At 34.0% G+C, this 16,114-nt stretch overlaps 1 protein-coding gene across 1 annotated transcript; it reads left to right on the top strand.

Moving 5' to 3' along the window:
- The first annotated feature begins 14,099 nt into the window (after positions 1 to 14,099).
- Positions 14,100 to 15,680, top strand: LOC111883444 (dof zinc finger protein DOF5.7). The gene has a single exon (XM_023879777.3). The coding sequence runs from the start codon at positions 14,358 to 14,360 to the stop codon at positions 15,453 to 15,455; it is 1,098 nt and encodes a 365-aa protein (XP_023735545.1). The 5' UTR covers positions 14,100 to 14,357; the 3' UTR covers positions 15,456 to 15,680.
- The last annotated feature ends 434 nt before the right edge of the window (positions 15,681 to 16,114 follow it).

Genomic DNA, 16,114 nt, shown 5'->3' on the forward strand with positions numbered 1-16,114 from the left:
ATGTATTGGATGTGAGGTGGAATATGTGGTATTTGGGGAACTCACTTAGGTTTATGCTTACATTATTAGGAAATCTCCAGAAAAATCCTAATATATGGCCCTAATCAGTGATAAAGACGCTCCCAACCACCGTCGACAACCAACGTCAAAACACAATCTTGTAACACAAAAAAATCCAACCATCACTCAAAACTAGAGGCTCAAAAATAAGTGTGTAAAAATTCGCGTCACTTTGCGAGCAGGTTAACATATTTAAATTCTACACACTACCGCAATACCAGAAATATAAATTTGGCAAGAATCTGACATAGTATGAGAAAGATATGAAATTTATAGGAAGTAAATGTTTGTCATACTTAAAAAGTTACAACGACGAAAACTAAAAGGAGATTGGTCAACTTTTGGGAAAAGTCACCAACTAAGCAAACGTAGTACTACTTAAAGTAGGAATTATGGAGCAAAGAACGCCTAAGATGGAAATCATATGAGGGATATATGATTTGTAACGATATAAAAAACTAGTCGAAAAACGAAAGTCAAAACTAGCCAAAACAACCAAAAGGAAAGTTGTAGAGAGTGAAGAGATCTACACGAATATATAAGAGTCGTCAAAAATAGAGTACATATGTTAGAGTTACAAATTTTCGAAGTTTAATTATCTCATCACGTGTGCTCATGTGCAGAACGCACGGGGCATTGACACACGATTTCATCGAGATATGGGATGATATGGCACACTAAGGAGACAACACATGGCATCATCTTACTGCTCAAGCGCAATTTCACGATGTGCACCCTAAAACCTGCTATAAATAACAAGCTTCAACAAACGATTTTCCTCACCCCTCTCACTCATTCTCTCTCTCTCCCTCTCTGTTTCTCTATCTCTATCGATTCTCATGCCACTAACCCGAATGTCTCTCCAAGTCCTAACTTGTGGATTCCTACCTTACATCAATGGTTTCATAACTCTCAGGTGAGTTCACAATCCCATTTTCAACGCTTTTCGTGGGGGGGGGGATACATGTCTAAAATACAACTTTACATAGTTATCGTTAATTATAGTTAGATAAGTGTGCCCATAGTATTAGGATAATATTATGCCCGGTAGTTACTATGCCTAAATTCTTTAGCTAATATTAAGTCTAGTTGTTATGCTGAACCACTATGATAGATAAGATCATACCTAGTTGTCATGCTAGCTAGTTGCCAGTAAAGGCTGAAACTCGCTAGTATAGCCACCTTTGGATAAGCTTAATACCTAGTCTTACTCTGCTTAAATTCTAGGCTACACACACACACACACTATATATATATATATATATATATATATATATATATATATATATATATATATATATATATATCGTATAGAATAAAACGTGAATAACAACACGAACGACCAGGGGAGGCCCCCACGAGAAGAGTTAGATGAGACACAATTCATCAACACGCTGAATAAGCTGGCGCCCGACCTATAATTATTAATTCTTAAATGAGTGAGAGATATGTATAGATCTATCCGAGATTGACCCTCCCACCTATGTTTACTAGGTACAACCCGAATGTAAGTCGAAGCAGTCATAACTTTCTTACCGCATTGACGTCTGATGAGGCGTCATGTTATTTCTTTCGGGATCAACAATCATAACTTGATTATAGGAACTCATCGTAACTTTGTCAAACTAAAACTAGCTATCATAAACTACTAATAAGAATTAATAAAGTAGTGATAGTACACACAAACTCGGGGATGCAAGTTTAGGTCAAACTAAAAACTAAACCATCATCAACTACAAATACCATACGTAGTGATAGTTCACACAAACTCGAGGAAACGAGTTCGAATACAACATCCACTATTCCTGAGGAACGCCTTAAGAAGTAGTGCCTATAAAACAATAAGAATATTAGGAGAATACTATCAAAACACTAACCTTGAGATAAGGTAGCAAGTAAAATATACATCTTTCTATCCAAATCATGATTCAGATTTAGTCACTAAACTATATGAATTCTACTACCAAAAACGCTAGAAAATATGCTAACAGGCTAACCCAGGTTGAGGTTACAATGAGTGCTAACTTAAGAACACCAACAAAGTATTTTTCACACTTACCAAACCTATGAACTGACCAACATTATGTTGACCCTCTCAAAATCACCTTGTATTCCTAGGTTAACCTTTCGAGATAAAAGACTAAAACACATAGTACAGACAACTATTAGACTATCAAACAGAATGGAACTCGATATGAAGGGCTCTTCCAAAAAGCCAACAACTCTGAAAGTCGCACCGCTCGGTGTTTCCTCCACCACGTCGAGAGTGTGACAGACTGGTTTCAAAGCTTAGGGTTATAGAGAATTAGTAATTCTTTAGGAAATACGACTATAACCTAGGGACATACACTCTACAAAGATCCATCCTCAAATCTAAAACAAAAAGTACTATTAAAATACACTATCGATAGATTACTTATGGAAGAGGTGTCTAGTTTGAACTATCGCTTGGGTTGCTGGACTTCAGAATAACTATATACAAAACCAAAACTTAAATACATGAGAAATCAAGATTTTAGGTTAAGTACCCTAAATATGTTTAATAGTACATTGGCCAAGCAAAGACTAGACATAAAACTGAACAGCTATGTATTATTTTGGATGGGTCTAATGCATTACTAAACCTAAATATGGTAACTAGCAAAGTCAAAGCTTGAGCAATCCAAAAAGGCGTAAAGAAAATACAACGATGAACCGATAATAAACGTAAAATATACATACAATATCAAAAATCTACATAGATACAGCGTGCGATTGTTTACCAAAAATGGAACGTATAGGCCCATACATTGCCGCTAAAAACATACAAAAAGAAATCTACAACAAAGAAACATAACTAGCCAATATACTCCTCATAATCATCGTCACCATCCTCACTACTATTGTCACCGTCGTCGTCATCATCATCATCATCATCGTCGTCATGATGCGTCCCAAATGTACCCGCCCCATCGCTCGGTCGCTGATAAGGGGGATAGACAAATCCCTAAAAAGCAAATCAATCGCTCATAGCTCCCGTCATCCACTGCTAGCAGTGGCGGACATCATGAACCTCTATAATTAGCTCATCATTCATACACATTTATGTCTTTCCTTCGTGTTAATTCATAGTATACCCTCGCTTTCTTATAATATCAATGACGATATCAAGATATTATAGTAAACTTTTCCACAGAAAAAATTGTAAATAATAATACATAGAAAGTGATTACGAAAAACCCTATGTTGTTAACTATAGATTGGATGTGAAATTTGAAGACATTTTATAATTGGAAGCATCGTCCAACCACACTACCGTACATTCATGGTTACCACTTGCTTGAAGCATTGGTCAAACACAGGGAAAGAGAGGGGAGAGGGTGAGGGGGTGGGGTGTAGTTGGGGTTGGGTTTGGTTGGTATTAAAAAAAACAAAAGAAAATCAGTAATAATGATGGTTAACATTACAATAGAAAAACCCTATTTAATTAAAAAAAAGAATTAAATAACCACGTGAAACATTTGTGTAATTTCCTCAAAATATTGTCTAAAAGTGTTAAAACCGTAAATACATATAATTCTTTGTTTACTAAAACTAGCAAGTTGACACTTGACATCAGGTTTTGATAGTACTAAATATATGGGTCCTAAAACCTAAAGGCTTAGATTTAGATTTGAAAATGATAGTATGAATGGAAAAAGAGATGGTTTCTGGAATATGGGGATCAAAAGGGACATGACAATGGAAAGCCTGTCACCCCACCTCTACGCTGCTTCTGGTTGTACTCCTTTACTCTTCACTTGTACTTTGTACTGTTTTCGACATTAATATTCCAAATAATTTCAAACTTAAGGAGTATTATTGATCATGAACCAATAACTTGGACGTTTTAAAATATGACAAGAGACGGACATGACTTCTTGATTGAAGTTTTGGAGACAAATGAGCTCGAACTGGCCTTTTAAACATAGCAACAAATAGTCCTTTGAAATGGTTAAACTTGGGTTAGGATAAGTAATAAACTTGTTATATATCTTAATTTAAAAGGGTGTTTGGGATTGCTTTTAAAATAATTTTTTTTTTATTTTTAGTTTTTTTTTTTAAATTCAAAAGATGTTTGAGAATCAGAAAAGAACTTTTCAAAATGAATTTTAGCCAAAAAGAAAAAAAAAAGATTTTTCAAAAGTCATGAAATTTTATATTTTTGTGACTTATGATAATTTAAAAGGTAAAAAGGCATTCAAAAGTCAAAAAATATCATCCAAATATTTTTTAAATATAACTTTTAACTTTACTTTTTAAAAGAATTTTTAAGAAAAAAAACTTTTATAAAAAATTTTTTTGCGTTCAAGAAGTATTCTCAAACTCCCCATAAGTTTCAACTTGAAAGTGTTGTTATATTATTTTGATTTAAGCTTGAATTTGACGGTGTGAACTTAAAGTTTTTGTTTGAAAAAAAACCTCTTAATTTTAAAGCAATTTCAAGTAAATTTTAGAAGATGTTGCCCCACGACGGAATCTAACGGTGAGGAGTGCAATTTCACATAGAAAAGTTAAAATTCAAACAACACTGATACATCTAAAATATTATTAGTGTTCTGTGATATGAGTTCACATATGGGTCCCCAGAGATGGGTTGACATGAGTCATTTAGATGGAGTGCTTATCATTTTTTAAAGACTTTATAAAGTTTTTTTTCCTTTTATTTTTATGTAGTTTTATAAATTTCGAAAGCAACTACTTTTTTCCCCGAACATTTCTAAACAAAAGAATATTTAGACTACTCTCATTTACAACCAAAACTAACTCAACTAACTATTAAAAAAGTAATTTCTCTTTCTTCCACATATGTAACTCAAGTAAATCCATTTTTTACATCCATTAACGCCCAACTCAAACATTTATATTATTTATAATTAAGTTATTATATTATACAAAATACATGATATGTTTTTATTTAATTTATAACTCAATTTTTTACTATTTTTAATATTATACAAACAACATAAAAAATTATTAAAAAAATCCTTAAAATATATCAATACTAGTCTCTATTTGTACACAAAATTATTTTATCTATTTTAGTGTATTGTTAATAAAAATAAAACAAAATTAATTACAAAGTGATGTTTATCTAAAAAAAGGTTATAAACAAAAGATAAAAGACAAGAAAAAAAATGGGCCACTAGAGGTTTGGTAGAGCAATCGTGGATTTTCAAGGAAATTTTAATTTCTTTTAATTCAAATGTGTCAACCGACTAAAGATTTAGTTGGCAATTGGGTCAATCTTATGCTGAACGGAGTCGTACAGCTATTGTCAAACTCCACATTAGCAAAAAGGGGGACGAGAAACTTGGAAGAATAAGAGAGGGAGAAGGGAGGGGTGGGTTGCCGAGTGGGGGAGAAGGAAGGAGGAAGAAGAAACAACTCGACACATATCTGCCGAGTTGCCGAACCGAGCTCAGCATGACGAGGAGTCGTCCCGGTGTTCATGGAATCACAACTACATTCGTATCTTTATGGAGGATTGGATCGTATCTTCACCAAAATTCAAAAAATCCCATCAATCATTTATTCCTAAGATTGCTCCTGTTCTTTTGTATTTAGAACGGTCGATTGTGGAGGCTGTGAAAATGGAACGTGATAGAAGTTCGTTGATAATGAACATGACAGGAAGAAGTAAGTTTTCTAATCAATTATGGATGTTTTTAAGTGTAAATGGAGTAAATGGAAAGCCTTTTAAGTTCGTTTTCTTTAATTTTGGCACAATAGTGAAAACCCTAAAAAAAAGTTTTTTTTTTACCAAACATTCAAAAAATCTCATCAATCATCTCCTGCGGCAAAACCAAGATCATTTATACCTTAGATTGCTCCTATGAAGAATGGAGCATGATAGAAGTTCGTCGATAATCAACACGACATAATCAACACGACAGGAAGAAGTAAGTTTTCTAATCGATTATGAATGTTTTTAAGTGTAAATGGAGTAAATTGAAAGCCTTTTCAGTTCGTTTTCTTTAATTTTGGCACAATAGTGAAAACCATAAAATTATGGTTTTTTTACACTGTATCAAGAAGTAGTAGTTTTGCACATCATTTATGAATGTTGTTTAAGTATCAATGGATTATAAAGAAAGGCTTTTAAGTTCGTTATTTTTATTGTAGCTCAATAATCAAAACCCTCATATTTCTTTTTTTGAAGTTTTTTTTTTGTGTTAACCATATTCGAAAGGGCATGTTAGTCTGTTATTATGTTTTCTAACTTGATAATCACAAATTCCTTTTTTATTGTATGTAGATATCCTTGTCCTGTTGAGCATGATCCCAATGGTTTCCCTTGTCCCGTCTGGGCCGACAGGACGTGGGGAAGTCCTATTGGTGGATCGTTCACCACTAGTGGTCATCTCTATTATTGGTGTAGAGGGAATAAAGGATAATGTCCTAAGCATTCCACTTGTCGCACTAGGGAGTAGGGAACAGTCAATTATGTTTTGACTTTTTTGTCGTAGGGGAGGGATTGACCTTTCTAATGCATATTCAGTCGTACCGGCATGGCCCCACTCTTATTATAGATTGGAGATTGTCGTATGGAGTTGGACTTGGGCACAAGAGCACCAAGCACTAGAGTCCTAGTGTGAGATCGCGAGGACGAGGGCCCAGGTCTGGCACTAGGTTGGTTAGTGACCGTTAGCTAGGTCATCCTAAAGATAGCAGTCATGTTATCTTTAACGTATTCCTAGAGGGATACGTTAACAATCCCCCTAGGCTAGTAGGTGCGTGCATTGGCGCAACATAGCTGATTCGTTCAAGCCTTAACCAGGACACGTGTTCGATGTAGATGTTTTGGAAATTCGACTGATATGAAAGAGCCATTAGAACATACGGTTTCATTATAGGGATGGTTCGATATTCCCGCTCCGCATTTAAACCTATCTCATCAAGAACAATTTTATTCTCCCATTTTTCGTTCTCAACTGCTTATATATTCTGTTTGCTTCTATCTTCTTCTTTGTCGTGATTTTACTAAAAAACAATGGCGATTGGTCGATCTAGATTCGAGCCGACTCCGGTGGAGTTTGAGTCTCTACAGCTCCGTTTTGGTTTCATGTCGGAATATGGTGTGTAGTTTCCAAGGAAGGAGGCTACCAATAATTGAAGCAGGGTTGCGGTTACCGATGACTGATTTCTTTGATGTAATCATGTGTCAGTATGGATTCTCTGTGGATAATCTGACCCCTAACACGGTGAACAAGAACGTGGGGTTTGAACTGACTTGTCAGGCATTTGGTGTTCTTCCCCAATTCTGGGCGTTTAAGGGTTACTTCAACTCGTCCATAGAGTTTGGTGTTCATACCTTCTCTCAGAGGTGAAACATCCATGCATTCATCATCAACCAGAAGGAACTTAAGAATGGATAGTAGGACAAGTGGTTATGGGTTAACAAAAACCTGGTTGGTTCTAGTTATCCCCGTTCGACCACTTTCTCTGACCGAGCGCCATAACTGTGGGGTGCCAGTCTGACTATGGGACAGGCGTTGAGAGATATATGTATCATCAGGGAAGATTGCATCTTAGTGGAGGAAGGAATAAGTGACGTATGGCGGGCCCGAGGGAAGATGCCTTAGTTCTTTGTGGATCAGGATGGTTAGTACTCTTCTCCCCCCCCCCCCCCCCCCCCCCCATTTACTTATTTGGGAGAAGAAAGGGGGTTGCTAACCCATTTGTTGTTTGTATTTGCAAGTATTGAGAGGGTGTTATTCCTTGAGATGGTTCTACAGGGCAAGTACAAAGGTGATCTCTAGTATCATTAGGTAGACTTGGTGGCCACTCTTCCTCCGCCCGTTAGTGCCGATCGGGCGTTGGCGCTTGCCGCTCCTCCCGCCGTCAGGGGTGAAGGGTCTGCTACCTCGGCCAACCCTAGTTTTGTGGACTTACCTGTTAGTGTTGTTTCCCTTGATGATCCTCCACCTGAAACCTCTGAAGATGAACCAGAAAAGGAGGCACTAATCGACTATCACATGCTCGGCCAGCGGCGAAAACACCGAACTATGAAGCGTAGGGACATTGGATTATAGTCAATGAACAGTATAAAACAATATACAACATAAATATCACTTTTATTGATATATAAAACATTACATCAGATTATTAGAATTCCTAATACAAAGGTGCCTTAATAGGTAGGCATAACGATACACGATAGACGTCTTCCAGTTGCTTCCTCGATTAACTGCTGCTTCCGGGAGTCCATGCTTCAACCTCACGGTTTCCTAGGAATACATGAGGTTTTGAAAACGTTAACATAATGTTGGTGAGCTCACATGTTTGAGTGTTATATTTTTGAAATACTTTTGATGCGTAACTTTATTAAGTTATAAAAGTATTTTGATTTATATCGTTAAGGTATCATCTAATAGTATTTTACTATTTATAGATACTAAACTTTTAGAGATTTACTTTTTATCACGTACTTTCTCCTATCAAATGGAGTATAATATAATCTTATATGTAGTATTATTATCTTATGGGCACATACCGCCTATACTTTATATTTCAGAAGTATGCTCATTGGATAATTCTTCTAATATCATCTTTTATCCTAGAACTATGTTTGTAAAAAGTAATACTTATATTGAGAGTGATTATATATGTTATTGTAGAAGTATGCTCCGTGGATAATTCTATTAGAGTGATTATATCTTTTATTCCAGAAGTATGCTCCTTGGATACTTCTGTTAGAGTAATTATATCTTTTATTCTAGAAGTATGCCCATTGAATACTTCTATAAGAGTGATTATATATTTTCTTATAGAAATATGTCCATTGGATACTTCTCTTAGAGTGATTATATATTTTATCTTTCTTACTGAGTGACTTCCAATAACTATCATAATATAAACATCTTTAATTTTATATTTGATAATTATATCTTTTAGATCTCATAATTATCTTGTGTGTCTATATATATATATATATATATATATATATATATATATATATATATATATATATATATATATATATATATATATATATATATATATATATACTATTTTGAGATAAATATATATACCCTAATCATAGTTATTTAGAAATAGGATATTTGGGTAGAATAACAACTAAGTACGGTGGCTTATCCTAAATTTGGCTAGTGCTACGGTTGGCTATAATGTTGCTTTAGAGTTTCGGTTAGAGTAATGGTGACATATATTATACATCACTATTTATACGGGCATAGTGACGACGGCATATAATATTTATCGATATTTGTACGGACAGATTATCGACGACGTATAGTAAATATCACTATTTATATCGTCAGAGTGACGATGGCGTATAATATTCATAGATATTTATACGGACAGATTATCGACGACGTATACTAAATATTACTATTTATATAGGCAGAGTGACGACGACGTATAATATTTGTCGATATTTATGCAGGTAGAGAGACAACAATGTATAATAATTATCGCTTAGAATTGACCATCATAACGAGTAGGTGTAAGGTTATCGTAGGAACTTGGCCAGTATAACGACTAGGCATAATATCATTGCTTAAAACTATACAGAGTTTCTACCGACATATTATCCTAACGTATTTATTGAATAAACTACTAATATATTACAAATAATAATATTTTTTGTAAAATTGGTAAAGTAGTTTTATAACATGTATTTCCCCTATGTATTTTAAAACGATGGAAAAAAAAAGGACTGTGAAACTCATCCTTGTAGCATGATATGTAGGGTAGAATCAAAACTCAGGACTTGAAGATCGGCTCAGAAACTCTAGAATATAATAACAATAATAACTAAAATAATAACTTTACTATGATTTTATGAAGAATTTGGAAGTGGAAGACCAAAGAAATGAAATAGAGTTGGTTGAGAAATGAAATGAGCTTGTAGACGTATTTATAGGGCCAAAAAGTAGATTTACACCCATCGTACTAAAGTGGTACACCCACAATACTCAAGAGTGTGTCTGGTGCTGACACATGGCGTAATCCTGGTAATCCACGTATCTCCTTCTAGAAGCATGCGCAACGTGTAATCTTGCTGAACTGGGCACTTTTCGCAAAACTTTAAAAATCAATAATTTCTTCATACGAACTTCATTTTCGAAATTCTTTATATTCCCGGAAATCTCTCGACGAGATCTACAACTTCCCTTTAGGTTATATTGGCTAATTCTGGCTTTTAGTTTTAGCCTTTATTTTTAAATGATTTAATGATTTTGAAAAAAATCATAACTCCTCGTACGGACTTTAATTTTGGTGTTCCTTTTACCAAAATTCTCATCTTAAAGAATACTATGACTTTCCTTTTGGTGACTTTATACAAAAGTCAACAATCTTCCTCATAGCTTTTGATGTTAATAGTTTTAAACTATGTGATTTTTATATTTTATAACATTCATATCACTTTCATATGAACTCAGATTTTTATGAAATTTAAATTTTCTAGATCGGGAAAATGCATACTTTTAATATATATATATATATATATATATATATATATATATATATATATATATATATATATATATATATATAGATCCGGTAAGAATTTTTTTTTTGGTAGGAAGGTAAGAAATTTTTTTTGACTTATTTTTTTGGCGAACAAAACAAATAAATCACTAAATGAATCAATAATAACATGATTCACCAAAAAAAATCCTGAAAAAACATTTCAATGATTCATTTTTATGATGATTTTGTTGATATTCACTAAAATTGTCATAAAAGTGAATTTTTTTTCTTGATTTACCTAAAAATGAATCATGAAAGTGCTTTTTTTGAAATTTTATCTTTGAATCATCTAATGATTCATTTTATTTTTTTGCTAAAAAAATATGCATATAAAAAATTTCTTACATTCCTATCAAAATTTTCCTTCTTATTTGATTTTGACTATATATATATATATATATATATATATATATATATATATATATATATATATATATATATATATATATATATATATATATATATGTGATTTATTTTATGCCTTTATAAACATTGTAAAAAGGGTAACCATTTCGGACATAACTACATTCATTTCAAAAATACGTAATCTCGTTGGGAATTTGTGAGTCATTCGTCTTCCTAATACCAATCAAGGTATACAAGAAAGTCATGTTTTATAACATGAGTCTCTGTCAGGAGAACGTGATAAGTGTATATAGATCTATACGAGACTGATGATCCCGCACCCTGGCTGTTAGCTACAGCCCGACCGACATGTTAATTAAGGGTGACAAATGTCATAACATTTCGACGCCTGAAGAACGTCGCTACAGGCAAGCCCATCTTAGTACGGTTATGAAAACTCACATGATAGACGACTCTTATGGTATTAAGTCTTTCGTAAAAAGTAATAATACAATTATTTTTACGTGAAAATGCAAATCTTCAGATAGTTTTATTTACTAATAAAACTATATTTTATCAAGCTAAGTATGACATATTTACTTACAAATTACGGTCATGGAGCATTAAGACTAAAGACTACTTCTCAATTTTTAGGAAAATATAGGATTTTTCGGGTTCAATACATTCATTTTATACAGCAACAAATCATAACTCATTTTATAGAAAATATCGGATTTTCTGGAAACAAATATGAACTTACGAATGGCATGCATTTGTTCAAATAACTACTTATGAACTCACCAACTTAGTTGTTGATACTTTTTCTTTAAAATAACTTGTATTCTCAGAAAATCACTAAATCAGGTTGTCAACTACTTTTGAAGATTGACGCTCAGGCGTTAATAAAATCTTTTGAAGATCATATTGCAATTGATTTTTGAAACATGTAATAGTTACAATCATGTGAACCTTTCAATTATGTATATGATGGTTGTGTGTACTTTCTTTACTGTTCAATCGTTATGATATTGTACATGACGTCATCCGTCCCCGAATGTTTCCGCCGTTCAGGTTTGGGGGTGTGACACCTCTGTAGGAGAGCGCCAATGTTGACGGAATCCTTCCGATCAGAGCCTGCCAAATGAAACGTAACAGGTAACTTTTTTGGGATTAATTTTACACCACCCACACTACAAGAAGATTGGGCAACAGCGGCGACATGTGTTGCCGCTAAAGGTTAGGCGTGTCGCCGCTAATACCTTTAGCGGCGACCTGTCGCTGCAAATGCGTCGCCGGTATTGTTTCGTCGCTAATACGCTTTTTGTCGCCGCTAATACAACGCGTCGTCGCTAATGCTACCCGTCGCCGCTAATATACAATACATTACTAGAAGTAAGTTGCTATTAATAACCTAATTAAGCCAAATGTATACATCCAATTTGCATATTCCAATTTCATACAATTAAACTAAATGTATATATCCAATTTCATACAATTTGCATATTCCAATTTAATCCAATTTGCATATTCCAATTTCATCCAATTTCATACAATTAATTCAAATGTATACATCCAATTTGCATATTCCAATTTCATCCAATTTCATACAAATATATACATCTAAAGTTCATTTTAAGGCAATGTGGTATAAACATAAATTTCAATCCAACAAATGTATATATTCATGTCAATTTTTTTATTTTTTTTATACTTCAATGTAATCTAAACATAAATTTCAAAATATACACAAAATGCATAATGAAATTCCCACAAATCTGAAAAAACACACAATCCAACAAAATACATACAATCCAACAAAATAATCCAACAAAATGCATAACTACTTCATATCTCAAAATGCAAACATCATCACTCAACAAAATTGAAAAATACCCACAATTTATCATCTAAATTAACACCAAAACAGAAAAATCATAAAAAAGATGAGAAGTTCGACCTTGATTGGGGCAATTTCGGAATTTGGCTTAATGTCGCCGGTTTTTGGGGCTGTGGCGGTATTGTGGCTGTCTTGGGGGAAGGAGGGGCTAGCACCGGTCCAAGAAGCAATTCCTAGTCCACCAAGTTGGAAAAAATTCGTGATATTGAAGAAAGAAAGAGAGAAAAACGAGAGAAATGTAAGAAAAAAAATGGCAGAAAGGTAATTTGTGAAGGATATCTGCGTTTAGCATTAGCAGCAACTTGCAATAGCGGCGACGCTAGGGCAATAGCGGCGACAAGCGGAGGGAAAAGTCAGCGCGCCTTTCCTCTTTCCTCAACAACCGTTAGATTGAAAACAAATCGGACGGATGGGGTGAGAATGACGCGGATCGCTAAATCAAAGCATTAGCGGTGACACCTGGGAATAGCAGCGACATGTAACGCGTCATTTACATGTCGCCGCTATTGCTAGGTGTCGCCGCTAAAGGCGTCGCCGCTAATGCTTTGTTTTCTTGTAGTGCCAATGGGAATTTGATTGGAAGTTCAAGCATTCATTCATTCAATTTACTTCCTGAGTAGCCCAACCTTATACCTGCCATCAAATGCTAGAAGACACGAGAATTCATCATCCTCATTCTGGAGTTTGGTAGGGTCGCATGTAGTCTTTTCCTTTGTATTGTGTAGAGTTTTCTTAATTTAATTAAATCGTTGTGGTTCATAAAATTCTATAATATATCGAAAAATTGAGGCTTAATTACATTTCCTAATTTTTAGATATTATAGGTATGCAGTGTACATATAGCATCATGTTCATGCATGCAACCAATTCGTTAATTATTTATTCGTGTCACCTTTTCCCTTTCTCCATTTATTAATTACTCACTGAGAGTTTATATATATATATATATATATATATATATATATATATATATATATATATATATATATATATATATATATATATATATATATATATATATATATATATATATATATTTTATATAACTTTATGGTACTATCCTCTTTCTTTTGTAATTTCTATCTCCTAATTTCTGTACGTTCACATTTTTATTGAAAAACAATACTTTTTTATTCTAATATCTTACTAAAACAATCACATTCTTTTGTTAATTAATTACCAATCGCTTGTCTGGTGTGCCTTCATTTCTCAGTTGATCACCACGTGCCTGTTTTGCATCCATACTCTTCCATAAGTCCATTCCTTCACATCTAACCCTTCAAAAAAAACACATAGATAAACTCTTTAGAAGTAAATAGAATTAGAAACCTCCGACTCCTTGATGAAGTTCACAAGAACCCATCAGCAACCCCCTTCCATCTTTCAAAATCATTCATGAGTCCATTCAATTGAGTGCATCTTTGCCTCTTCCACAGGGAACTCAAACTACCCACATCCCTAGCTAGCTATAGCTTCTCTTTCTCTCATAAATTGCTATTAGTGTTCCCTATCATATATGCACCATTGATCAATCTCTATGTTGTCTCACAACATAGCATCAAAACAGGCTAACAAAGATGATAGTCAAAGCACGGGTGGTGGCGGTGGTGGTGGAAATGGTGGGAAGAAAACGGCATCGTTAAGGGCACCAGAACAAAACCTCAAGTGCCCAAGATGTGATTCACCCAACACGAAGTTCTGCTATTACAATAACTATAACCTCGCTCAGCCTAGACACTTTTGCAAGGCTTGTAGAAGATACTGGACTAAAGGTGGGGCTCTTAGAAATGTTCCCATAGGGGGCAGTTGTAGAAAGAACAAGAAGACAAAATCTTGTTCCTCGAGGTTTTTTGTAGGGGAGCCTTCCTCCAAAGGCTCGTCTTCGGATATCGGAGGGATGAAATTTTATGGTCTTTCTGCCATGGATTCCGGGATACACTTTCCTCCTAGAGTTACAACCACTAACCATTTCTCTTCTTCGTATGGCGAAACAGTTAATCCTTCCTTTGTAAATCTTGATCCATTAGGGTTTAATTTCGCGTTTTCATCGTCTCACATTACGATGAAACAAGGACATCATCATCATCAACAACAACAACAACAACAACAGCATAATCAAAGTGGAGGAGGGTTATTAAATTTTCATGAAACTATGGGCACAGCTAACAATCTTCTTCATAATACTGGTCTTGCTTCTTCCATAGAATCTTTAAGTTCTATAAACCAAGATTTGCATTGGAAGCTGCAGCAACAAAGACTGACTATGTTGTTCGGTGGCGATGGTGGTGGCGGCAGTGGTGGTGGCGGAGAGAACGGTCAGCAACAGCAGAGAAAACAAGGTTTTGTTGAACCACATGCTCAGAAATTACAACCCATTTTGTTTCAGAACCTTGAGATTTCAAAGCCAGCACAGTCTTCTATGGATGGTGATTCGAGAAAAGATACCGGTGATGGAAATGGTGGTGGTGGTTTGGCGACGGAGTGGTTCTTTGACGACAGTTATGCACCGGCTAATGTGAATCACGCAACTCCAACGGGTAGCAACAGCGCAGGGAATGATCAAAGTGGAAGCATAAACAACTGGAATGGAATTGAAGATTGGAATACTTTGAAGCAGTACAGCTCAATTCCATAGTACGTAGCATTTGAAGATTCACAGACAAAGAGAACAACACTATATTAATTAAGGTAGCCTATTTTCTTTTTTCTTTTTATATGTTGGTTTTTAAATTTTAACCAAGTATCGTAAGATGAGGATGATTATCAAGTTCTCTTTGTATAATTGAACTTATGTTATTTTCATTGTTTTAAGTGTATCCGTATTGAATTACAAATATTTAACATGTATCCTTTCTAATTATTAATTACTTCTATTAATTAGAGTCTGTTCTCGTATTAAAATAATGTAATGTTGTAGTTATATAATTTACGTAAAAGTATATGGCTATCAATTGGTTAATTTAAATAAAACTTCTGTTACAAATATTTAAAATGTTATGAACTAATTAAAATTATTGTTAATCATCTAAGAATGCATTGAACTCGATCATATCATCATTTTGTATTTTGTATTTTATAATTCATATAACTCTATCAATATTTTTCTATAATACATTTGAACTCTATAATGTTTAATCGAACATATTTAATATTTATTTAAAAATTAAAAAAATTTCATTATTCTTATTGAAGATTTCATGCATTGAAATTTGAACTTCAAATTCACTGAACCACAAAGTTGTCTCTCATCATAACAGAGTTTAATTTATTAACTTACAATTATGTTTGTCTATC

The sequence above is a fragment of the Lactuca sativa genome, chromosome 2, assembly GCF_002870075.4.
Source record: "Lactuca sativa cultivar Salinas chromosome 2, Lsat_Salinas_v11, whole genome shotgun sequence".
NCBI classification, from domain to species: domain Eukaryota; kingdom Viridiplantae; phylum Streptophyta; class Magnoliopsida; order Asterales; family Asteraceae; genus Lactuca; species Lactuca sativa.